Source organism: Teleopsis dalmanni, chromosome 1, assembly GCF_002237135.1.
Source record: "Teleopsis dalmanni isolate 2A chromosome 1, ASM223713v2, whole genome shotgun sequence".
NCBI lineage: Eukaryota > Metazoa > Arthropoda > Insecta > Diptera > Diopsidae > Teleopsis > Teleopsis dalmanni.
Genome location: NC_051846.1, coordinates 131,926,742 through 131,953,614, shown reverse-complemented (window position 1 = coordinate 131,953,614; position 26,873 = coordinate 131,926,742). Strand labels below are relative to the sequence as shown.

Sequence of the window (26,873 nt, the reverse complement as noted above, 5' to 3'; positions counted from 1 at the left end):
TGTGGCTGGTAAATGATGTTGAATTATTTAGTTTGTCCTTTGATTCAATTTAAAGCAAATATCAAATGAATTGCCACACAAGTGTAAAACACTAATGGGTTTGGCATTGGTTTCCGGAATCATTGTGGCATTATGCATTTTAGAAATTTGAAATTAATGTTCAAGCCAATTACACGCTTACACGTCAGTCCGTCTTGGTAGTCTAATTCAATTGTATTGCTACTTTGCATTCATGTTTTCCACGCCATGCCAGAGTGGAACTAATTTAGATAAAATGATGCAAATGCTACCGGTTGATATGATTTGGAATTACAAATGCGGCATTAATGCCACTTCATTGATTCATTGAAGCATTTATGGTAATATTAACTTTGTTGTAACTGTTGATGTAAATAATTATAATGTAATTGAATTTAGTACTAAATGTAGCAAAATGGATATAAATGTGCATATATATATATATAGTATTTACACATATATGTGTAAGCAAGTGTGCATAATATACAGACATATATTACTTACTTGTTATAAATGAAAGCACAAGAATCATATCTATCGCCACTTGAAACCACTTCATCTCATTTCCCTCTGAGCTTTGATGCCTGACTGTGCGTGCGTGCGTGCGTTGTTCTGTACGTGTGGGCTGAGTACGCCTCGCCGAAGTCTAAACAAACTACACACCAAATTCAATTGCGTCGAGTTGTATCCTTTAGTGATTTCACTGCTGAGAGCGCCTGGTATCGCTTCTGCTGCTGCTGGTGGCTGGTGCTGGTTATGGTGGTGACGGTTTCAGTGGTTTTTGCGGTTAAAAATTTAATAGTTGCTTTAGATTGTTTAAGTTTAGTTTTGTGGTTAGTCCAATGTAAACAATTTCGATAGTAAATAATTCCTTTTGGCTTTGGCTTTGGCTTCGGTTGTATTTCTGCACAAGCGTTGCTCTTATTGTGTTTGCCTGCTGCTGTCCCACGTCGTTTGGTTGCTATCTTCTGCTGCTGCAACTGACACTTTTAGCTTTTGTTGCACTAGATTTGTGCTTCCAAATTGAGTATGTAGTATCTTTAGCTATTTCATTCGCTGTTCCATTCATTTGGTATGTGTATTGGATTTATATATATATCTATATATATATGTAGTTTTTCTAATATTTCTCTTTCAATATGCTGTCTGTTTGCTTTTGCTTTCTAATTGGTTTTCGTGCTGGATTGCATATTGCTTTACTGTGCATGTAGAACTGTGTATGTATATATATATATATATCTCTAACATTTATATCTTTCTATCGTTTATAGTTTATCTTTATATTTTATGTTATTTAATTAAATTTCTATTTCAGGAGGTTCAAGTGGCAGCACATATGTTAGATTTGTTCTTATTATACTTTTAATAAATCAATTTTAATGGCAGTTACGTTTGTCTTTTATTATTTTATTGAACTGTAAAGAAAAGAACAAACATATTGTATATACATTAATTGTTTATATGCATAACATATATATTATATAATATTTTATTATATTTTATTATAATTTTATGATATGAAGAAATTTGTATTAAAGGCTGAAAAGGGATTTAGAAAAGCCTAAGCTTATACACTCTTGGTACGGAGTTATTAAAAATGTATAAGAGTCAATGTTTTAAATAAAAACTGTAAAAGGATATAATTTTAGATTTGCGCAAGTTTAAATATAGAGTTAATAGAAATTCAAAAGAGCCAATTTTTCAAATAAAAGCTATAAAAGATATAGTTTTGGATTTATCTAAATTTAATTACTTCTTATACGGAGTTATTATAAATTTATTCAAGGCAATTTTTAAGAAAGATTTTATAAATTTATATAACAGATGTTATTATATGAAAAATATTAAAAACGTTTCCTTTAATAAATTTAGTTTTGTTATTTAAGGAATTTTAGTTTTTATTTCGATTCGTTATTTTTTGTATATATCTATATGTATTTCGACAAAATCGCTTTTGCCTTCATTAGGAGAATTCTTAATATTTTCTTTTCCTTTTATGTTGAACGCAGAACTATTTAAGAAATCCTCGTACGTATGATGTTTTTCATAAATTTTATATTAAGGGATGTAATATATATAGTTAAAAAAAATTAAAAAATTTTATGTTAATTCACATTATATCTTATTCTTTTTAAATACAAGGAAGCCTTAATAAGTAGAATATAATAAAAAACTTTAATTCACAAAAGAAGTTTTTAAAATCTTTTTTTTTGTGAATTCTTTTTCTCTGAAAATGTTTCCAATAGTTTCATTTTTAATCTTTTCATATTAATTTCCCATTCAAAAACTTAAGACAACTGGTAATAAAACAACTTATGATTACACTTAAAAATTTTTTTAATTGTTAAAATTATAAACTCATTAAAATGTTTAAAAATTTATTATAATGAATGCTACTGTGTATCTTTTAAATGAAACATAATCATTTTATGTCAGCATTAAATCAACGCATTTCCTTAATGCAAATGCAAGGAGAAAATAAATTTACATACTCTGGGCTGCCATTAAGTAAAGAGACAATAACAAATTTAATTGTGCCTCAGAGCTTTGCTCACACAATACTTTCGTTCACACACACACACTTAAGAGTGTCACTACATCAGCTCCGGCAGTGGGGCGAATAAGCCATACTGGAATTTACGTACTTTAACATCTGACGAATTAAATCTTAACGACAATGAAATAAAATGATTTAACACTTGCCCGGGCACATATTCATAAATGCGCTACCGGTTTACATACACATTAACCTGCGCACAATCCGCCATTTTAAAAGATAAACAAACACGTTTAATTGCATTTTATTTGGGGCTTTTATGTGTATTTGTGACTATGTGATTCGTCTTTTTTTTCTGGCGTTGGTTTGTGTTGTTATTGTTGTTGCAATTTTAATAAAATTTTAATTTTTTTTTGCCCAAGTCAACGCGAGCGAGAATATCCATTTAATTTTTCATTGCTTGATTGATTTCCAAATTACATTGCAAACATACATATAAGTCGTATTGAAAATTTATATTCAAAGGTTTTTTTAATTAAACTTTGCAGGCCTAATAGTATTATTATTTATCAGTTGTTATTCTGTTGGTTGCATTTTATGCATGTTATATTTTTATGTTAATTTATTCTGTTTTCATGAGTAATTTTTATATTTATTATAAGTTGTCTTGAGAGCTGGTTAAGTTAAAAGAGAAAAACAGGCATTAAACAAACGCAAAACATTTGTATAGAAAACAGACAAGAACCACGAATTTGTGCAACAACAATGTTATCTTGTGTACCAGCGCTGAAATTTTAATATTTGTAGTATACTCATGAAAAGTAAGTATAAGTGCGTGTAAGTACTTTTTTCTTACGCTGCTCTTACATACTAACATTGACCACAGAAATTATTTATAACCGAGATAATAAGACAGAAACATGTACTAAATCTTGAAAGCCTTGCGAATCCATTGGCTACACCTCTTTCATTTGTCACGAATAAATTCTTCTACTCCGAAACGGAATGATAAACCTCCCATCCTGCTTTCATAAAGATTATTCTCTTTAATGCAACTTATGCGTCGTGATATCTGATAATTAAGTCCGGGGTACTTATTCAGAGACCCTTTAAAATTATTTACAACTCATTTTATAATTCATTACAGTATGTATATGGGTTATTCTTTTACAAATCGGACGGATTTTGACAAAAAATGACCTCATGATCTCCGATTTGGCTGAAAGTTTTTTATGAGCTCCTTTTATAAAATAAGAAGACCCGTATCTAGGGAAAAAATTTTGTGATTTTTTTCCTAGGAGATATGGACCCATGGGGTTTTGAGAATTGGCATTGTAGACACATTTTCAAATGAGTATATCTATAAAAGAAAGAAACTTGAAATTTACAGCGTTCCAAAGATAATTGATTGTTGATATGATTAGTACTATTCCCACTTATTCTAACCCCGAATCAAGTTAATTTGTATGGTCTAAAAAATAGTATTTTGTCTTCTTCGTGGTTTTTTTTTAATTTCGAAATATCTGGTTAGTTGTGAATGTATGATGCATTGTTCTTTGACTTGGTCTATTGTGATTGTGATCAATAGCAAAATTTAAAAACAAAATTTATAAAAAACAGCAACATCTAATTGTTAAATAATTGGAAAGTTCTACAGTTTTTATTTTCGTAGCAAATTTTAGTAAAAGTTTTTATATTTATTTAAAGGAAAGAAGTTTACATTCGCATTGATTTATTTAAATGAATTGCTGATAAAAAGTAACTGTATAATAATTATTATTCGAAATACTCGTCATTAATTCATTTATAAACCAATTCTATCAAAGGCAACAATCAACTTGCCATAGCCAATTATATTTATATTAAATTCAACACCATTTCCAAATACATAATTAAAGTATATATATTTACATTTATTTAGCAATATTACACAGAAGTGCTGAGAATAGATAATGAAATTATTTCACAAGTATTTTCAAATAGATTTTTCAAATAGATTTTTCAAACTACTTGCTATAAATATTTTCTTCTATGTAACAACATGATTTATTCTTAGTCAAAGTCACATTTTTATTGTACATTTTTAATATGGTCTAATGTTTCTGGTTCTGATGCACATATATGAATTTTCATTTTGCATTCTTCTTTATTTGTGACTGATTTTCCATAGCTCTTTTTCTCTAGATTAATTGCCTTTCAACAATGTAAATTGTTATAGTATTAATATTTTAATATCATAAATCAAACTCCATTAATAAGATCATCAAGAGCCTGAAATATGCTTAGCACGAAAACTCGTAAATTCATTAAATTTCAAATATTTTCTATAAATCCTGCCGGGTTTATATATCCCGCTTTAGTTTATAATTAAAATATTCCAATGAATTAATTTCATTTGCTGCATTGTTTGTAATTATTTAGCTCTTCGCCTGTGCAATTAATAAAACATTCCACAAATTCTCGATTCAACCAATTATTTGCAGTGATTAGGGCGAATTTAAATAAATGCGCAAAGTTTCCGATTTTCCCCATGGACATACGTTGAGGTGCTGCATTCACAAATGTGCGAATCCGTGAAAATAGAATTAAAAATTACAATATTTGCTTTCCGAAATCTGTGCAGATTTTTGCACTCTTACACAAAGTGTTTTAATAGAGATTTTATTTGGGATTAAAGAGAATTTATGGTTTCAAAATTTTTTTCGCAAAGTTACAATAATTTTAAACGAGTTAGGGTAACTTGTTTATTTGAAATGTATATTGAAAAATCAATAGGTGTGCGTAAAATGTAGGATACTCGTAAATGCAGTTATGTGGGGTTTGTGTGATTCTCTAATAGCTTATTTGAACGAAGAATAGGATTTTTTACATGTTTCAGTTATTTAGTAAGTGGTGTTGCAGTTTGACACTATTTATTATTATTCCTTCTAATTTAAGGTACGTTTAAATAGATACTGCACAGCATCTGGTTGCTATAATCATTGTGCAATATGAGATAAAGCAAATAAATGCGGTATGATGATATGGTAGTTTATGGTATCAAATCGTTTATCGTGGATACCATATTTAAAATAATTTCACACTAATTTAAAGTAAAATCATATTCACAATTCAATGCCATATTTTATTTTTTATGCAATTACCCTCCCACTCTATCTCAGCAATGAGGAAGCTACCAAATGTCGAAGCCACATATAATAGACGCTTGAAGCGCTTATTTTCGTCAGTACTATCAATATAACAACCCAAAACTAACAATTTAACATACATATAATACAATTCTACTCATCTGTTTACTGACTCATCTACTCTTAATATTTAATTATCTTATTTTATTTAATTTAAATATATTCCTATTATTCAATGTTAACATTTCATACACAACATGTAATTCTTAATATTTATATGAATTATTATTGTATTTCTACTACAATAAAAACGAATACTAGATGCCAAATTATAGTAGTTGAAGGGAAGAAAAAATAAATAAATAAATATATAAATAAAAGAGTGAACTACAACAACAAATATTCTTTTTCTATTATTATTATAATTAATTGAATTTTTGCTTGACCATGCTTGTTTCGAGTATTGTCAAATACCCATCATGAGTGGTCTTGAAAATAAGTTTTGTATATAATATTCGTAAATATTTTTTTTTAACTGTAAGTACCGAGAATCAAACTCGTGCCCTGCCAAATTTGAAGCTCAGAGTCAGTATTCATTATCCAATTGACTCAAAGCCTTACTTGACTTTTATGTTTGCACATTTTTCTGGAGTTTTGTTAATATGCTGTGAAAGTTCTATTAACAATTTCACTTGCCGTGTTATATTAAACCGAAATCATAAACCAACTGTAGAATAATTGCATTAATTAATTATACTTTTAATTTTTAATTGTTAAATTTCAACACTATTATTTTACTTTTATTTTTATTTATGTTTTATATTTTATTTCTTTTCGGTTAAATTATTTTGCCATAATTTTAAAGTTTTTCAAATAATTACTAAAGAATAACAAATTAAATTTTTAAATATTAAATAAAAATAAAAAAACCAGAAGAAATTCATAATTACGAGAACTTTTTGAGCTCATTATTGTGATAAATCAGTGGTCTACGCTCAAAGCAAAATAAAAGTGTTAAAGTGTTTTTAATGATTTTGCACTTTTCAAGCATATCAATGCCAATTTAATACTTAATAAAGCCATTTAAGTAAGGCCGTGCAGAATAAATGATAAAATAAAAACGCACAAAATTGTATGAAAATTATAATAAAAATATCTCAAAGTGTGAAAATTAAATTGGTTTCATTTAAATTTTAATTAAACCGGTGATTACAGCGAATTAATGCATTCTTCTTCTCTTCTGTGAATATTGAGTGATATAATATTGAAATAAAAGTAAGTTTTTTTTTTTATTTTTATCAATAATTTCTTATTGAATATGTACATATTTTTCAATTTATATTTTGTTAAATTGGAATATTATTATTTTTATGTACAATATATAGTGATTTTTTTTTCAGTAATAATCTCACTTCAAAGGTTTCAGTTAATCTTTTCACTACATTTAGAATCAGCTCTCAATGTAGAATGAGACCATGTAATATACGCTCAAGCATTTTGTTTATATGACGAAAAAACTGATTGCATGAAAGACAGACAATGACTTTGGAAGAAAGGTTTGAAAAAGTATGTATTGAAACACAGCAAGTGAATTTGTTAATAAAACTTTCACAGCAAAGTAATAAGTAAATCAGAAAAATAATTTCAGAAAAAATGTACAAACATAAAAGTCAAGTGAGGCTTTGAGTCATTTGGATAATGAATACTGACTGTGAGCTTCAAATTTAGCAGGACACGAGTTCGATTTCTGGTATTTGCAGTCTCAAAAAATTATTTGCGAATAATTAAATACAAGAAATATTTCCAAGACCACTGATGATGGATATTTGGTAATACTTGAAACAGCTGTATTGTCAGCCAAACATTTAATTAATTAAAATAATATAAAATAAATTTTTGTTATTGTAGTTCACTACTGTTCTAAAACCACTTTAAAAATAAACAATATAAAATTTATTTATAAAGATAAGAAATCTTTTTCAATACATAAAATAAAGATTAATATAAAAATTATAAACTTTCACAGTTGAAGCCAGTTGAAGAAAAAAAAATATTTTTGAATAAATGCGATAGAAATTTATATAAAAAAATATGGTCGTGAGCTTTTAAGTTCAGTGTAAGCTTAACTTATATTTTTTAATTATATTTATTTACTCATATTCAAAAATATTAATACATAATATAAACCATTTTAAAGTGGATTATGGATAAATGGATTATGGATAAAATATACAATTCTAGTTTAAAATTTATATAAAAAAATATTTTAAAAAAATTGCTCCAGGTGAGGCTCGAACTCACAACCCCGGCATTTCTCACACAAGTTACTGATTATAAGTACCGTGCGCTAACCAATTGCGCCACTGGAGCTTCCAAATTTTGGGTGACGAATTGAGTTTGCTGACTGTGCGTGAAGCCAACGAATTCGGATAGAAAAAAAGAAATAATGAGGTGATAAGTACAAAATTTCCAAACTTTAACCCTTTCGGTGACGTAATTGATAAGAAACATTTCTGTTTACAAGCAATAATTAAATTATAAAACTGCTAATCAGCTAAACTTCTTAATGATAAGCAAAACTATTCTGTTCAGTTTAATCGTATTTAATATACACTTATGTAAATATTTTGATTAACTTAATTAAAAAAAAAATAATGTGTGTAATATATGTAAACAAATAATTGTGTTGTATATAATTAATGAATTATTTAGAAGTCATTTAAATATTTTATAATCTACATTTATATCGTTTACATAAAACTGCATATAAATTTATACCACCCAATCAATAATTTATATTATTAAAAATTGGATTTATTTTAATGATTAAATTCGATATTAGTACATAATAAATAATTCGCAGAAGGTATTAGCATGTAGTTTATATATGGCATTAATTACACAAAACCTAGGTTTCATTAATATTGGGTATTTTAGATTAAACTAAACTATGTATAAACTGTGTGTTTAAGTTTTTCTTTTTTACAAAAGATATGGACGAAAAAATAAATATTTATTAGAATAAGTACATTCAATTACTTAAATTATAAGTCTATATTATTAAAATAATACAATGTATTAAATTATTTTAATAATATTCGAAGACGAATTGAATAAAGAGTACTTGTCAATATCAACAAAAAAAAAAAACGAAATATGTTTTCAGATTAGCTTCATATTTCTCTAAAATACTTATATGAAGGTTGGGTGTCATGACCAAATTATTATAAATCAAATATAATTGTACCAATTGTATGGCTGCTAACTATAGCCCAAAAAATATTAAACAAAAATCTACGAAATTTTAGATTAATTATAATAAAATAATCGATGGCGTCGATTGAATATGCTACGATCCATGCAAGCTTCTAAAGAGAATGTTAGGCTTAGTTAAAGATCCAATGTGGTTTGTAAACCTTAGATTTCTTATACGGCAACATAATAAGCTAACAGACCTAAGTGGATTCTTAGGATCGCCTACATAACCTTAACTAACCTAACGTATTTAAGAATAACAAAATAAATTTATGTTCAGTGTTAAAGAGTATGAAGCATATCGTGTATGATATAACAACGAAGTAGGAAATCTTATTTAAGGGTAAAAAATTGTAAAATTATTCAAATCATAATGATTTTAGTGCTTAAGTTATGTGTACACAATGTCAAGTGAAAAAAATGTTGCTTGATGAGAAAGAGATACTCTGTATACTCTATATATTCTACATAGTGTAGGTATATAGTGTATACTCTGTATACGCGTAAACTCGAAATATGGGAATGACCTGAAAACTATGGGTGTAAACAACTACTGCCGACTGCCATGAGAATGCGCTATCTAGGGATATAATTTCTTCTATTATACTAAGGTTAGCTGTCATAGATATATTGAAAAACATATTAGCCTATAATTTAGAGAAAACTCTTTTGAAGATTCTTAATAATTTATAAAACCAAAACTTATTGTTTTGCAAGTCTAGTCAAAACTTGTGAAAGTAAGCACTGTAAAAAATTCTGTCAACTAAAATAATTGTAATGATTAATTTCCTTAACGCTTAGCAATAATGCTTGGAGAGCGATTTTTCAAAACGCTGTTATCTATCAAGCATAGTTCCGTTTCCCAAAAGTTTTGTAACAATAACTAATGAAAACCAAAGAATCATTAAATCACAGAGTTGGTTATAATATTTTAGTATAAAAAGATTTACAATATATCCAAAAAAATTTTAATTTTAGGTTAGAGTTAGTTATCTAGGGATCCTTTCAGGGGTGGTGCCGTATTGTATTATCATAGAAGACTAAAAGAGTTTAAAACCTTTTCGAACATTTAAAAATATCGAAGTTATTCCTAAGTCATTTCACTTAGTCACTAGTTTTAACAGCACTTATAAAATTGTTTAGAAATGTATATTGTTCCAGAACTATTTGTCATTGCTAATATCTAAAGTGATGTTATAATGTATGTATTGTATATTGTATCAATATTAAAATAAACATTTTCATGCCTTAGAATACAAGAATTTTTGGTCTCTATTGTACTAGAATCATGCTCTATATTTTATAATATTATATATTGCTATAATTTCGAAAGATATCTTAACTACATGTAATGACTTAAGTGCAAAAGTTTCTTTCATTTTATTTTATTGCTTATTACGAAAACACTTAGCAAGAAATAAGAAAATCTAACCGTCTTCAACATCAGATACACTCAATAAAAACTACGAAAAAGTACTTTATGCTTTTAAAAGAAAAAAAATCTTCTTCTTGTTCGTATTTTAGCTCTTAATGTACTTATTTCTGTAGCAAACAGGCGAGGGACGTTATCGTTAGCACCTACTTTTGTCCTTTCTATTGTCCAATTTCAGCTCACACGATATATAAACGTTAACTAAGCGTTGATCTCTCGCGGCGCCGTTTCAAACACAAAAACATATTTCTCGACGTTAATGCAGTGCAAACTCGAGTCTTCACACCGTAGTAAACTGTGCAAGGTGGCGTAGCGATTCTTTGTTAAAGCACATCCTGCGGGCACTGCATTGTTGTTAGGTACTCGGGTTGCCACGATGCACTCTCGGTAAATGTTGTTGGTGTGATGGTGTGTTGGTGTGTTGGCGAAATTGTCTAGAAATTGTGTAGAAATTTTGCCACATGGCCACAAGGCAACACACTTATAATAATCCAACGTTTTGCTTTGGTACATCCAACAAAAGAGGTGTCAATTCTTTTGTCGCTTTACTTCCGCTTTTTAACCCCTTCCTCGTGTTACTCCAACGCTTTCTGCTTATATTAACTTTTTCTGCACTAAATAAGATATGAAATGTTATATTGCAATAAATTTTATCCTAACAATGCAACAATCGTGCAGAATATTATGATGCAGAAGGATACATAATACTTTTGAGTAGCAATTTCTTTCCAAGAAACTTTTCTCTTGGAATTATGAATTATTTTTCACTGATTTGTCATAGTACTTCTGATCTCATACCTTGAAAATTACAATAATTTTTCATGTTGGAATTTTTAGCGATTGTTTTTCTTGTTGTTTAATAGTTGCTGTTATTTGTTAATATTTTTTGCATATATTACAGAAAATTCATTGCCATTCATTTCTCATTTCTTGTTTCTTGTTTCTAATATTCATGCTAATGCTTCGATATAATAAAACATTAGGAAAAATTTTTGCTGTAAAGTGTAGCTTCCTTTAAGCTCACAAATGCAGTGAAAAGGAAACGGAAATGGTTGTTGCATGAAAAATTATTGCACAAAAAGACGAAAGGCAAATGTTGCAAGAGAAAATATATCAACAAAAACAAAAAATTTGCAAAAACAAAAAAAATAATTTTAAATTTAGTTTCACTCTAAATTCAGTCTAAATTCACTACAAATTACGTAAATACTCGTCTTTTTATGAGTTTCGTATTTTTTATTTACACAAAATAACAACAAATTTATAAAAATTTTTCACGCTCTCATACTTTTGGGTAACAAATTTTTTTTCTGCTCAACTTTTAACTCAACTTTTAAACAAAATTATACATTATTTATTCATTTTATTTTTGTTAAGTGGCAGCAATTCAGTTACAATAAAAAATGGAAACTGTTAAAAATGCTTACGAAAAAGTACAGAAAAATACAAAACTTTTTTAAATTCATTTTTAAGTGTGCACTTGCCGATGTTTTGTCCTTGCTTAAGGTGTCCTTACAACCATAGTTGTGTAATACTGTTCAACGTATGCAAGTGTATGTGTATATGGGTATATTTATGTGCGAAGGTGTTCATGTTGCCACAACAACCGCAGCGTCATTTAAAAGTTGATCCTTTGATGGTATTCACGATAAAGCACTCGCATCGTAAATCCTCGTACTTAGAAGGGAATATCTCTGACTCATTTTTAAATTTAAGGCATAATGATAAACTAGCAGCTAAGCTGGCAAGTTCATTGAACAATTCTCATCTTTAGCTTTATGTGGGAAATCAGGAAATATGTTATCATTTTTCATTTTTAATTCAGAATATGTGCGCTTTTTTATTTTTAAACACTTCAAAAAGTTTTTATTCACTATAACCGGGGAACGGATCAAAGTAAAATATATGTGATGCGATTATAATTTAAGGGGAACTCTTAACAGTACAGCAGTTTCCCAAGTTCATGTATAGTAATTTCATAACTAAGTACTGAGGTCGAATCGTTGCACTTAAAGTATAAATTAAATTATAAATTATATTTAGTTCACTGTACAAATTTTTCATTTAAAAACATTGCTTTAATAGGGATATTTTTAACATAAAACCTAGAAGGACATTTTTTTTTTGGACTATAAAAAGTAAAGCTATCTCAACACTATTGAGTAGAGAGCATATCATCTTAAAAGATGATTTTGTTTGATGTGAGAGTATAGCATTTGTATCAGGAAAATTGTACGACTTCTAGTTATATTCTTTATCAGAGCTGTTCAGACGAGATAAGACCGCGAAAAATAAATACATACGCTCATAGTTCTATATAATTCACCGAAATGACAGCATGTCGTCCATTTCCCAAAAATTATAGTACTTTTAGTCATATTCTACCCAACGTAGATCTGGGTCATTAAGAAAATATTAAGATTGAATTTTGGGTCCCAACAATAAGTTAATGTGTTTTTCATTTGATATGTTTTATACAGTTTCTTATAATAAAAACTATCTGCTGAGGTTGCAGTACACGGGAACCTAACATATGTTTGTACTATCTACTAACGATATTTTCAACAAAAAATTTTGTTTAAATATTCCATGCAACTAAATAATATGGGGCACGGGATTTTTAATTATGCGATAAGTTGGTAAAAATATTTTAAATGATTCTACATATATTTTGTATTTGTAGAATCATTTTATTTTGTAGCTGTAATGTTATCTATAAAGTTTAATCTTTTAAATTATGTATGTATTTTTGTATTAGTAAACGAGTTATTGTTGATATTTAGATAAGACCTGCTAGATTAAAGACCAATTTGATAAATAAATTTGATAAAGTTACCCATAATAATAAAAGAATGGTTCAAAATATAAGAAGTACTGAATGAGTTGAAGGCACGTGTTATAATTTTTTCGACAAAATCAAAAAAAAACCTGATAAAATATAAGCAGATTATAAGCTCGTTATAGCTAATTTCAGTAGTATAAACTGCAGATTGTTTAAAACACACAAAAACTTAACGATCAATTAAGAACACTAGAAGATCGAATTATGCGTATTAATGCAGATTACTTACTTTGAAAATAGTTCATAATAAATAGGGAGTTTCTTTTTTTATGGCTTAAAGACGTATGCCACAAGATTAAGATATGATAGACATGATAAATCATCGAAAACTCACACGGATATGACCAAAAATGTAGTATTGCCTTTCTACCGTAAAGCCAAATATAACGAAATAATTTGATGGTTTAAAAATCGTCTCTATTTAAGTCGGAGTGTTGGGTATGCATCACTACTTATCATTACATATTAACTATTATTAAGAAAAGAAGTGAATTATTAGAAAAATACATAATTCTAAAAATCAAAAAAATAGAACTATTTTAAAAATTTGTTTTTGTCAAAGTTGGTCTTTGATTATTTAATTATCACTTCAACATAAAAAATAAAGTTGACGGATGAAGTGATACTTTTAATGATAATTAATTTTTAACTCGTGTTAACAGTAAAATAAGTGAATATTTTATATGGAAAAAAATTTACTACTCATAAGTGTAAATAATTGCTTTCGTCATTGAGTCAACTGTCTGGAAGTTCCCTAAATGTATAAACTATATCTGAAAATTTGTGAAATGGTTGATGGAGAGGTTTTGAACAGAAGTGAATTGTAATAAAATTAATTTTTATTTTTTTTTAATTAATTGAATTTTTGGCTGACCATACATCTGCCTCGAGTATTGGCAAATACATATTATTAGTAGTCTTGGAATTACTTTATATATTTAATTATTCATAAGTAGTTTATTGAGACTAAAATTTATCCTGCCAAATTTGAAGTTCATAATCAGTGTTCATTAGCCAACGGACTCAAAGCCGTACTTGACTTATATATTCCAATTTGGAGTTTTGTTATTTTCTGTGAAAGTTCATTAACAAATTTACTGGCTGTGTTGTATTGGAATTAAATCATAAACCAGCTGTAGAATGATTAATTAATTAATTATAATTATTTTTAAATGTATCTTATATTCATAGTTAAATTTTCCTTTTCATTTTTACCTTAAATCGGAGTACATCTCCAACAATTTTACTAAACAACATTCCCATACCACAAGCAGATAATATAACGTACTTAGGTATCCATCTAGACAGACGACTAACTTGACGCAAACATATTGAAGCCAAAAAAATTCAAATGAAGCTCCAAGCCTCTAAGTTGCATTGGCTCATTAATAGCAGATCTTCCCTGTGCCTAGAGTTTAAAGTACTCTTGTATAACAGCATCATAAAACCAATATGGACTTATGGTATCCAGCTATTTGGCAATGCTAGTGCTTCAAATATTGAAATTATACAAAGAGTTCAGTCAAAAATACTAAGAATTATCACTGGTGCCCCATGGTATATTAGGAATGAAAGTATACACCGAGATCTACAAATTCCCCTAGTTAAAGCTGAATTTGACAATATAAGAAAAAAATACAATAAAAGCTGACAGAGCATGTTAATCCCTTAGCAAGAAATCTCGCACTTTTATCCATTACTTCCCGTCTAAAAAGAGCTGACCGTCCATCCGTTAATTAATATTCAACAGCTTGAAGTAAAAACCGCACCTTTCTTTTTAGTAATCTGTTAAAGTTGAACCACTTTCTTAAGAAACCACCTAACATTCACTCTAATGAAATTTAACCCATTAATCTAAGTGAGGTTCGTGATATAAGGTTTACTTATTTTATTTTATTTTATACAATTTATAATTAAAATAAAAATTTGTAACATTATGTAATTAGTTATAAGATTTTACAACTTATTGTTAGTCTCATTTTAAGAGAAGATGCAATAAATAAATGTATGTTTAAAAAAAAAAAAAAAAAATGTTTTATAATTAAATTATAATTGAATATTTAATATTTAGTAATTAATAAATAAATTATTTAAAATTGAAATTTAAGTTTATGAATGAATTTTTATAACCAAACAATTTTGTAAATCATAATTTAATTAATTCAATAAAATATGATAGCTTCTTTTGTTGAGGGTAGCACGGAGGTGGAAAGTGAAACTTAGTACAGGAGCTCAAACGAGGGCGTTTGAAATTAGTAGGGAAGGATTTAGCACCTGCGTCTCCTGCATCCGGCATTAGACTTAGTTTCATTAAAGGAGTAATCATGCGATATTATTTGAACGCATGATTGCTACTAAACGGGTCATCATCTGATTTGGCTGGAAAAGTCTCGTTTGAATTCGGCAGCTCTTAAGTCCATAAAAAGTTGCTCGTTCAATACTACTTGGGCTATTTATCGAACCACAGGTTCAAAATTTATATTGTCTGAACTTAATTAAAACACGTGTGATAAAATTACGTTTAAAAATTGAAATTACAATTAAAATATTATATTATTATTATTAAAAATTTGAAATTAAAATTAAAAGTACTATTAACTTATATATACCGAGCGCGTCATTCGAACTCCTGAACAACCCTTATAAGTATTTTCCATTTGACAGTATATTGCATAAACCATTTTCTGTTTGATTTCATTTATAAATTATTATTTGTAATGAATCAAGTAAAAGAAATACTTTAATCGTTATATAAACATAAAATTAAAATTACGAGTTTTAATCAATATTTTTATTTCAGCTTGTTGGTTCTGCCTGTGGACATGGTCTCGAATTATTTCATAAAAATCCGAGCTTGATGTACGACAAAATCATAGTAGCTAGCTGCAATTTTGAACACTTGAAAGTCAATGGTAATATTTATTTGGTAGGCAGTTTTGGTGGATATTTCAGTACAGTTTTAATGAATATAGTGCAACCATCATATTCTGCAGCAGACGAAATTCAAATGGCGTATACAAAAATATTTTCAAATATTGAATTTCCAATTAACTTTCAGATCAATTTTAATACAATTAGTGAGATACCTGTGAGTCAGTTTATTACAATGAATACCGCACAAAGTATAAATCTTTCAGTATTAGAACATTACGTATATTTCGAAGAGGTCAAATTAGCAGGATTGTATAATGAAATTGATATTAAAAGACTATTCAATAACAGAGTTAAAGTAAACAGCCAACAAAATATACCGGAAATGCAGTTTAATCTTGCACATTCCTTAATTGTTCAGAATATAAACATTTCGAGCAGTTTAAATGATGTATTTGTTGAAAGATACCAAACGTTTAAAAAGAATTTTCATGTGGATATAGTTTTTCTGACCGTATTGCAAACAGATATTTTGAATTTTCAACGACACATATATGGAAATGCAATTTTAAATGGTATAGAGTTGCAAGATTTCCTGAATCATAATAAAACTATTAATTTAAGTAATATGTTCCTAAATGAATTAATACTAAATGGCACGGTAAATACAGATCAACTACATCGCATTCATGAATACTATTTTTTTAATTTTCTAAATCGAATTCACGAACTACCCGGAATGATCCTAAATGGTAAAATTCAAGTTGAACACTTCATAGCTACTGGAGATATACAGCTTAGTAGACTCAATGGTCGCAAATTTGATGAAGAATTTCAATTAACAGTAATATGGTTAAACCGATCAAATCATTTGGGTAGCTACTTATATTTTTTTGAGCCTATTCCGATCCAGATTGATTTATCGATTTTGGAAAGATTTAATACATATAATTTCTTCAATTTACTGAATGATATAATTTTTTGCGCATCTGACCGAACGACAATAATACTGCCACATGAGAGTTTTCAATACAACGTATATGTGTATGATAATTCAAAATTAGATGCTATTAAGGGATTACAAGTTCAGTTAATTATAACTAAGGAAAGTGTGAAAAAATTTTATGGAACTTTGGACATACATGGCAATTTATTTACACAGAGCTTTAAAACGAAAAAAATAATGAATATATATCCGATCTTAGATATGAGCAAATTGATTCATTATAATAAGGAATGGAAATATTTTGAATTAGTAGGAGATACTGCATTTTATCAGCAAATAAATCTCAATGATTTCAATGTATCTGAATATTTTGGAGGTTTAAATAGATTGTATGGATTCTTTAAAGAATTTTTGTTAAAAAATAATATTTATGACTTGAAAGGTAAAAATACTTTTATTGGTAAAGTCACAATAAACGACGGGATTTTTATAGATACTTTTAATGAATACAATCTAGAGAATACACTAAACAATATTGCATTTATACACGATTTATCGACTGTACTTTTAAAGTGCAACGTTGCTTTTCACGCAAGTGTTTCCGTACGTTCTGTCGCTGTATCTCATGATCTGAATACTACAATTTTACGCGATTGTTCATTGAAGGAATGGTTACTTGAAATATTGCTAGTTGATCGATTTCAAAACATTAATCGTAAGTAAAATGTGTATATAATCAAACATAATTTTATATGTAGCATACGCACATTATGTAAAAACTATTATTTTATCCAATTTTTTTCTTATATATTGATTTATTAGGGTTGACATTTAAGGCAGGTGTCTTGGACAACAATTCATTTAATGTACATTTTTTGAATAATACCAATTTATCAAACATGATATATATATATTTGGAACAATATTTAGCTATACCGGTTTACTTGTCAACAATTCAGTTAAGGCATCGAGTTATTACTAAGGGATTGGTTAATAATCTAAACTTATTGAAGGAGCGTAATGTTATAATATTTGTTATTTAATTGAAATTGTAAATATAATCATAATTAGCTTTGTTTATTATATAGTTACCATTGTGGTTTTGTGATGTAACAAATTAAAAGTTTTTTTTGCTTATGTACTGCTAGAAATATCTTGATTTATCAACATTATTATAAGGGACACATTATTAATAAAAACATTGGTAACATTTTTAAGTATAAGAAAAAAATTATACATATTTATTTGAATTGATTAAATTGAATTACTACATTTAACAGTAACTACTTTTCATTACATTCATCGATATTATATAAATTTGAAAAACATAATTATTCGGCTGATGCTTATAGCTGTTCATATAAGACATCAGCCGCGAGATGTGATGATAGGTGCATTCTTTAAACACAAATGTTCCAATATAACATGTGTTGCTTAAAGATTAACATGACAAGCAAAAACAAAATTCACAAAAACAAGCCCACTGTTCTGAAATTGCTTAACGAATAAGTCACTTGCATTACAATGGTGTCAAATTTTAAAACTGATCTATTGTGAATAATTTTTGGAAAAAAATGAAAAATTCCAGCCAGATAACAAAAAAGTTTGTTTATTATTTGTACCTGTTGCGAGCATTAATGAGTAAATTTATATATTTTAAAACAGTAATTTTTTTAGTAAAATTTGTAAAATCTGACAGATTAGTAATTGTGTAAGTCATTCGATAATTATTTATAAAGGAATTTATAATTTTTGTATTATGTTCGTTAAAAAATGCAATACATGAATAAACACAAAACACTATCTGTTTGGCAAATAGATGACGCATTTGAATATTTTCTATATTTATTATTGTACTTTAAATTATTTTGATGCAAAATCATATGTATATGTTAATTTGTTGGTGTTGTTTCGGCAGCATAATGTTCATAATTGATTGATTGACTTTTGAGTTACCGCCGTGAATTTTAGTTTTAATACTCTTAGCTGCTGAAAGAGCAGCAACACTCTCCTGGCTTACTAACAATCGGTATAATAATATTAAAAAGTTATAAGACAATTGCAAAAAAAATAAAGCAGTGCTAAATATTGTTCTTTTTGCATTAAGTAGTGATTAATAAAACTTTGAAAATTCTATAAACAAATTTATTGACGATATTGTATTGTCAACTGAGGAACTAGACCTATCAAAGATTTCAAATATTTGGTCAATGCGCCGTTCTATTTATATTGTCTTTATTCCACTTTCTTTTTTCTTTATCATAGATAAAGTCTGAAAAAATGTACTTTTATATAAATTCAAATACAATATAAAATGCTCACCAATAACTTTTTCATTTCATTCATTTTATTTATAATTATATAAAAAACTTTTTTATAAAATTATCTGCAGGTATTTTGTTTTCACATGTATTTATCAACCACAAATTTGTTTGAAATTTTTTAACTTGTCATGTGTTTACTGATTATACAGTGATGCCAAGTTATTCTTATGCAATTAGAAGTTGTTCTGTTGGATCAGTTAATGTTAAAAGAATACACTTAATGATGAAAAGCGTAAAACGATTTGAAATAAAAGATTCAAAATTAAATTTAAGATTATGTTAAATATAAGTACAACAGACTTAATCGTTTGTTAAAACTGATACGCTAAGTAAAAGTAGAAACTTAGCGTATCCGTAGAAGAATTTAAAGTTGTAATAAAATTTTAGGAAAATATCTACTTGTTAAACCAGATTTTCATTCTTTGGTTACGGTTAGGAGTAGTTTTTTTGTAGCCAATACAATCAAGTATATATGGATGTGCTTGCTGTATCAGACCGCATCTGCTAAGTGAAATCAAAAAGGTAATATTAGGCTTATGTTGAAACAAATAAAGCCGTTGATATTATAATGAAATAAAAAGCAAGCAATTTTTTATTGTAATATAGAAGTGTACACTCAAAAACAAAGGACTAGCCGCAAACATAGCAGTTCAGTTGGTTTATTGACTAAATGAGTTAAATGTATTGGCTAGAAGTAAAGCATAAAAACGGAATTAAATGAGACACGTTCTTTTGTTGTTATATTGAATCCAGACTCGATTATAGGAACATAGGAAATAAACAAAACTGTTCGCAAAATTAACAAAGATTTGTGTTTGAAAATTTATCGAATATCCCCATCCTTAACCCATTAAGTACCAGGCAAGTTCAAACTTAGAATTTTATGGTGAAATTTTCAGAAAACTCTTATTTTAAGTTTAAAATATTCCCTGCATAAATAAATTTTTTTTTTTGAAAAGAAGTTTTCCGAAAGTGCGGTGGGGCCAACCGCACGCTGGGATCCATAGCACGTTTTTCTCTCATCGATAGTACAAACATTTTTATATGTGTTTTGTTCGCAAATATTGTATTTAGTTTCTTTTATGGTGAAGTAAGTATCATTGTAAGTTGTATAAAGTGCACGTAAGTATAAAATTCAATGTTTTATGCGTTTCAAATATTTATTAATCAAAAAATATATTTGAAGTATAACGTATGTATTGTATTATGTAAAAAGAAATAAGCTTACTTCCGTCGTTGTCTACGATCAATATTATTTATTTTAATATTGTTTATTTTCATGGAAAATTTTACATGACCATTTAAATAACACTTTTCACAGGTAAAAACTTTGGCTTTTGGTGCACAAATAATGCAGCGATGGCGATTTTGAGCTTTTATGGGAGCATGCATACCAGTTACACGTGGTAAATTTCCCGGAAGATAAACATCTTCTGATGCACTGTGACTTTTTTTTACGAATCATCGTAAGCGTTAGCTTTTGTAATGAACATTGAGTTCTCTGATTCAAGAAGAAAGTTTCTGGCAATGAAATTCTTGAAGTCTAACTGCGGCATCGGTTTTCTGTTGTTAGAAGCAGCGACAAAGCAATGTGATTTCCAAGCGTTTACTACAGCGCTATCTAAACACTGAACCCATAATGGCTACCACCACTGTTTGCTTATATTCGCAATATGATAGTTAGCAACTCCATTGCCATATAAATCATCGCCGCCCATATGTCGGCTGTGGGACACCAACCTTTTTTTTTTTGTCTCTAATATAGAGTTGCACATTTAGTATGGGTTCAACAGAATCATACAGTATGATGCAATGAATACTCACAATGGCTCAATAATTTCTTTACAACAAATGCACCGATTCCGAAATGGTTTGTTATATTTGTCAGTTGAACTGGAGTATGGTAGAAACTGGAAGATATATCCACTACCCATAGAAAGGGTTCACAGTTTATAACCGAATCGTATTGGTTTCACAAGTTCCAATGTAAATAGTTGCGACTCAGGCATTTCTACAACACCACTATAATCTTGTGCATTTGACTATGCAGTATGGCAGAAACTGGAAGATGTATCCACTACCCATAGAAAGGGTTCACAGCAAAATTCAAAAGTCGCATGTAATGTTTGTTGATATTTTATCATCGTCAACCATCTTTGCTCCAATTGTCAATAATATGCAATAGTTCCTAAGTTCTAAGATATCTGAGGCACGACATTATAATTTTATTTACAGTAAAAAATTGACGATAAAACTTTTAGCATAAACAAATGTAAGCCTTATATAAAACAATCAAAGACTAACTCAACCAGCAATTAAATATCAAAATAGAATTATTACTATTATACATAGTGAAAAACACAAGTTTAAGTTAATTAGAAGAGTATGATATTTATTAGAGAGATTACTCTTATTTTATTTCATTACCTAAGGACTAAAACTTATATTGCATTATCTTATCATTATAGTACTATGGGACCCAGCGTGTGGTTCCGCCTTTTTTTGCCGGCGTCTGGTGGCGAGTAACTGATACTAAGGCGCCGGCAAAAATAAAAAACATTGAATTAATTACTTTTATATATTTTTAAATAATTTTCAAAGTCAACCGTGTGGTGTACCATATGGAGGTATGAAATGGGTTAGTATCCTACATCTACTAATTGTATTTGAAATAAAAAATAAGTTTTTTTTTTTTCATTTCATTCGTTATTTATTGAATCTTACAATTTAGAAACTAACAAATTTTAAAGCTAAATTTATTTTTTTTCCTAGGCCATTGCTTTGGAAAAAACTATTAAGACATTAAATTATTTATAATTAAATAATATTGAAAATTAACATTGAAATTAAAATAAAATTAAAATTAAGACTAAAATTAAATTAAAATTAATTCAAAAAATCACATTCAATTCAATTAAATAAAATTTATAATATTTTAAATCAAATAAGAAATTTAGAAAGTTAGCAAATGTTAATGTTGTCCTTCCTTTTTAAACGCTTATGGCCTTTGTTCAGTAGCAGCTTGTAGACTGATTTGTTAGGGTGATCTTCTAACTTTAAGAGATACTGACGGCTACATTGAGCAGCTTCTTCAATTACTGTTGATATGCCCAAATCTCTATGAAGGTTGGCGTTTTTTATAAACCATGGTGCACCCGTTATCATTCTTAGGATTTTAGACTGCAGCCTTTGCAGTTTTTCAATATTTGATGGCGTCGCTGTTCCCCACATTTAAATTCCGTAACTCCATTTAGGTTTTATTATCAACTTGTATAGCAGAATTTTGCATTCAAGTGATAGCTTAGATGACATGCCCATAAGCCAATGCAATGAACTTAATTTTATATTTATTTGTGTCTTTTTAGCCTCTATATGTTTATTCCAGGTTAAACGTCTATCTAGATGTATCCCTAAATATTTTACATAGTCGCTCAAGGGTACTGTTTGTTCATTTATTCTAATATTAGGACAGTTGCCTGGTCTTAGAGCAAATGTGATATGGGTACATTTTTGTTCATTTTCTTTGATACGCCTACTGATAACCATTGCTCGAGTTGGTGAATATGATTTTGAAGCATGCTTTGTGCTATTGCGGGGTTTTTGTGTGCACTTAGTATTGCTGTGTCGTCAGCAAATGTTGCAGTTAAAGTGTTTTCCGAAGTTGGCATATCACTTGTATACAGCAGATATAATAGCGGACCTATTACACTTCCTTGTGGAACTCCAGTTTTGATAGGACAAGGTTCTGAAACAAAATCTTTATATCATAAACTAAAAGTTCTTTTGCTTGGGCTACATCTGTAAATATGGAAGTGCAGTATTGTTTATTTTTAAATGAGATTCTTACGAATGATACAATATGATGCACTTGTTCAGTTGTATTATGTTTAGCTCTGAAGCCGAATTGATGCTCCGGAATTATTTCGTTGACTGAGAGTATTGGCATTATTTTTGCAATTAGTAGGTTAGGTTAGGTTATACCGTTGATCCCTAGTGGATCCAGTTAGGCCTATTGGCCCATTGTGATGCCGTATATAAATAATAAAAACCTCAGGGTTTAAAACCACCTAAAACCTTTAGCGAAGCATAAAATGCTATTTAAAGCCCGATCCTGTAACTGATCCAGGTCCTCAAGGAAGGGGGCTCCTAGAGTACTAAATCGCCGACGTGCATGAGCTGGACAAAAACACAATAGATGAGATGCGCTCTCATCGTCCTCCCCACAGCTACGACAGGTTTGGTTGAAAGGAAGACCTAGTCTTCTAGCATGGTTCCCTAGTTTACAGTGTCCTGTAGTCAACCCTACCAGAAGACCAATGTCCTTGCGGGACATCTCAATTAGAGTTTTCGATTTCTTTTTATCGGAAAATGGCCAGATTGCATACAGATGTCTACACATCGTTGAGTCTTCCCATCTTTTGTTAAAAGTATTAGTACAGAAAGAACTCAATAACAATTTACATGATGTTAGCGATATGCCCAGATAGTCTAGGTGCTCCGAGTATGGTTCTGAAGCACCTTTTCTGGCTAACTCGTCTGCTTTGCAATTTCCGAAAATATCCCTATGGCCGGGAACCCAGATTAGAGAAATACTGAGCTGCGTCGGCATTTCGTTTAGAGATGTTTAGCAGTCAAGAACCGTCCTAGGTGTAAATTGGACCGTACTCAAAGACTTTAATGCAACTTGATTGTCTGATAGAATGTATATATTCCTGCCAAATATATCATCTACATTCAAACAAGCTATAGCTTCCCTGATGGGGACCACTTCCGCCTGAAAGACACTACAATGATCTGGAAGCCTAAAGAAGGAAGATTTCTGCAATTCCTCTGAGAAAACTCCACTACCTACACCACTACTTGTTTTGGATCCGTCAGTGAAGATGGTTACGCCCTCATCTAAGAAGGGACCACTTGACGTCCATACCTCTGTAGATGGAAACACGACATCAAATTTTCTGTCAAAGTTGAGAGTGGGTGTGACATTTCTGACATAGAAGAAGCGCAATATTGGCTTTTCTTGCGCGCTCTAGAGTGTTTTTCTTCCAAGTGAGTTTTCTATCGAAAACTATACCTCAAAATTTGGGTTCCTCCTTCACATGTATCACAGAACCTCGTAGAGAGGGTGGAGAAAGATTTGGGACCGTATGTTTTCTTGTGAAAACTACGATTTCAGTTTTGTTGGGATTCACCCCAAGGCCACATTTTTGTGTCCAATTGTTTAGGATATTAAGACCATTTTGTAGAATATCCCTAAGAATGGTAGTATATTTTCCGGTGACTGTTATTGCAATATCATCCGCATATGCAATAGTTTCGCAGCCCTTTGCCTTTAGTTTTATTAGCAGTTCATTCACCACTATGTTCCAAAGAAGAGGGGAGAGTACTCCTCCTTGGGGGGTACCTTTATTCACCCTTCTGCGTGCCGTTGATGAGCCCATCGTTGCTTCAATGAGTCTGCCAGTTAGCAACTGATTTATAAAGCCAATGAGCGCATCATCGACATCCAGACGCGAGATCGTGCTTGCTATTGCACTCGGGAGTATATTGTTGAAAGCACCTTCAGTATCTACAAAAGCAACTAAAATTCTTTGAGTTTTAGGAATTTTTCTATTCTATAAGTGAGGGAGTGGAGAGCTGTCTCCGTAGATTTTCCCTTAGTGTGGGCATGCTGTGAGGGGGACCACTGGTTGGGGCTTACAGCACGCCTTACTTCTACGTCTATGATTCTTTCAAAAGCCTTCAACATGAAAGAGGAGAGGCTTATTGGACGGAGTTCATTGGGGTTATGGTGCGTGGTTTTTCCTGCTTTGGGTATAAAAACTACTCTAACCTCCCTCCATTTAATCGGGACATAGTTAAATAAGAAACAATATCTAAAAATTGCCAAAAGCTGGTTGTGTATTAACTCCCATGAATTCTGGAGCTCAATTGGATGAATACCATCCGGTCCTGGTGATTTGTAGGGTCTAAAACTAAAAATAGCCCATTTAACGATCTGCAGGTTTACTTTAATAGAGTTAACCGGTGAGAGATTAAGCCACTCTGTGGATGCAGTTACCGAAGTAGAAGATCCCGGAAAGTGAGTATCTAGTAGTAATTGTAATGATTCGCTACTATTATTGCACCATGTCCCGTCAGATTTTTTGAGTAACTCTGGGACAGATGGATTTTTGGATAAGATTTTACGCAGTTTAGAGGTTTCAGAATTGCTATTTATTTCTTGACAGTACGATTGCCAACTATCTCTCTTGCACCTACTTAAATTTTTCTTATATTCTTGCAGAGAGGTTTTGTAATTCAGCCAATCACTCTCATTATTATATAATTTTGCTCTATTGAAGAGTCTCCTACACTCCTTTCGTAAAATACCTAAATGCTTACTCAACCAAGGTGGGTTACATTTTCTACTAGGTTGTATGAGGGGACAGGCTTAATTGAAAGCTTCGTTAAGCACTGAGGTGAGATCTTGGACTTGATTGTCTAGATCAAAAGGGTTCCCAGGGGGATCGGAGGAAATGGTTAAAAGCAGCTCACTTAGCGCTGCATTATAATTCGTCCAGTTTGTCTTTTTAACATCTCTAAACGTTTATTGATTGTAGATGTTCGATTCATCCAAGGTTAAGGTGAATTCTAGAATCATATGGTCTGAGAACGAGTGTTGACTGAACACTTTCCAGTTCTTGACCAATTCGTGAAGCCTAGCAGTAGCAAGAGTGACATCTAACACTTCCTGCCTGTTTTTTGTAATAAAAGTTGGCATATTGCCATCATTACAGATGAAAAGATTGTTACTAAATACAAAATCAAAAAGTAACTCACCTCTTTCATTAGTGTTTGAGCTGCCCCAAACCTCATGATGAGCGTTGGCATCGGAACCTATTAGAAGCTCTACTCCGAGTCTCCTGGCGCTGCTTGTTAGCTGTATCAGGATATTCGATGGTAGTGTGGCATGGTCATGTGTCAGATATGCAGATACTGCCCATATTTGGCCCCAGGAGCCCTCGATACTTACTGCAGTTTGGTCACCATCACTACATTGCGAAAGTAAGAGAGCATTAAATTTTTTATTAACCAATATGCAGGACTTAGGCTTATCCTTATTTACCGCATAAAATAGGTTGTTGTTTTTAACCCTGATTCCTCATACAAGATCCTTATAAATCCATGGTTCTTGTATCAGGACCATATCAGCCTCGTTGTTGCTGAGGCGTTGCAGTAGAATGGTGGATGCAGCCTTGCTATGATGCAGGTTAATTTGCTGTAGCCGCATTTTCAGTATATGTGGATCCAGTTTTTCTCCACCACAGTGACGTCAAGAGCACTATCCTCCTCAGAGTCATTACTCATTAGGAGTTTCTTTTCATCGAAAAGATAGCGCATGCCTATGCTCACCTCTGATGTAATTGAGTGAGCTGGCGAAGGAGCAGACGCCGAAGTGTCAGATGGAATAACCGGACTCACTTCGGTCATGGAAGCAGGCTTAATGTTGCCCACTTTCGATAAGGGATCAGCAGTGTGTTGAGAAATTGCCGCTGATTCCCGTACACCAGACGAGGA

At 30.2% G+C, this 26,873-nt stretch overlaps 1 protein-coding gene and 1 non-coding gene across 3 annotated transcripts in view; one reads left to right on the top strand and one right to left on the bottom strand.

The window, feature by feature from the left end:
• Window positions 1-18,571, top strand: part of LOC119668745 — a 308,120-nt gene extending 289,549 nt beyond the window's left edge. Inside the window, exons 6-8 of one of the 2 annotated variants that reach the window (XM_038078357.1) lie at window positions 15,973-16,084; window positions 16,145-17,704; window positions 17,812-18,571. In XM_038078357.1, coding sequence (XP_037934285.1) covers window positions 15,973-16,084; window positions 16,145-17,704; window positions 17,812-18,032 — 1,893 coding nt within the window. In that variant the 3' untranslated portion in view covers window positions 18,033-18,571. Of the gene's footprint in view, window positions 1-15,972; window positions 17,705-17,811 lie in introns of both variants that reach the window. The other variant, XM_038078356.1, reaches the window with a different exon arrangement.
• Trnai-uau lies at window positions 7,920-8,013 on the bottom strand. Its single transcript has 2 exons — window positions 7,976-8,013; window positions 7,920-7,955 (listed from the first exon to the last, which is right to left on the bottom strand). It is a non-coding gene; the product is annotated as a tRNA-Ile (tRNA).
• Window positions 18,572-26,873: the final 8,302 nt, after the last annotated feature.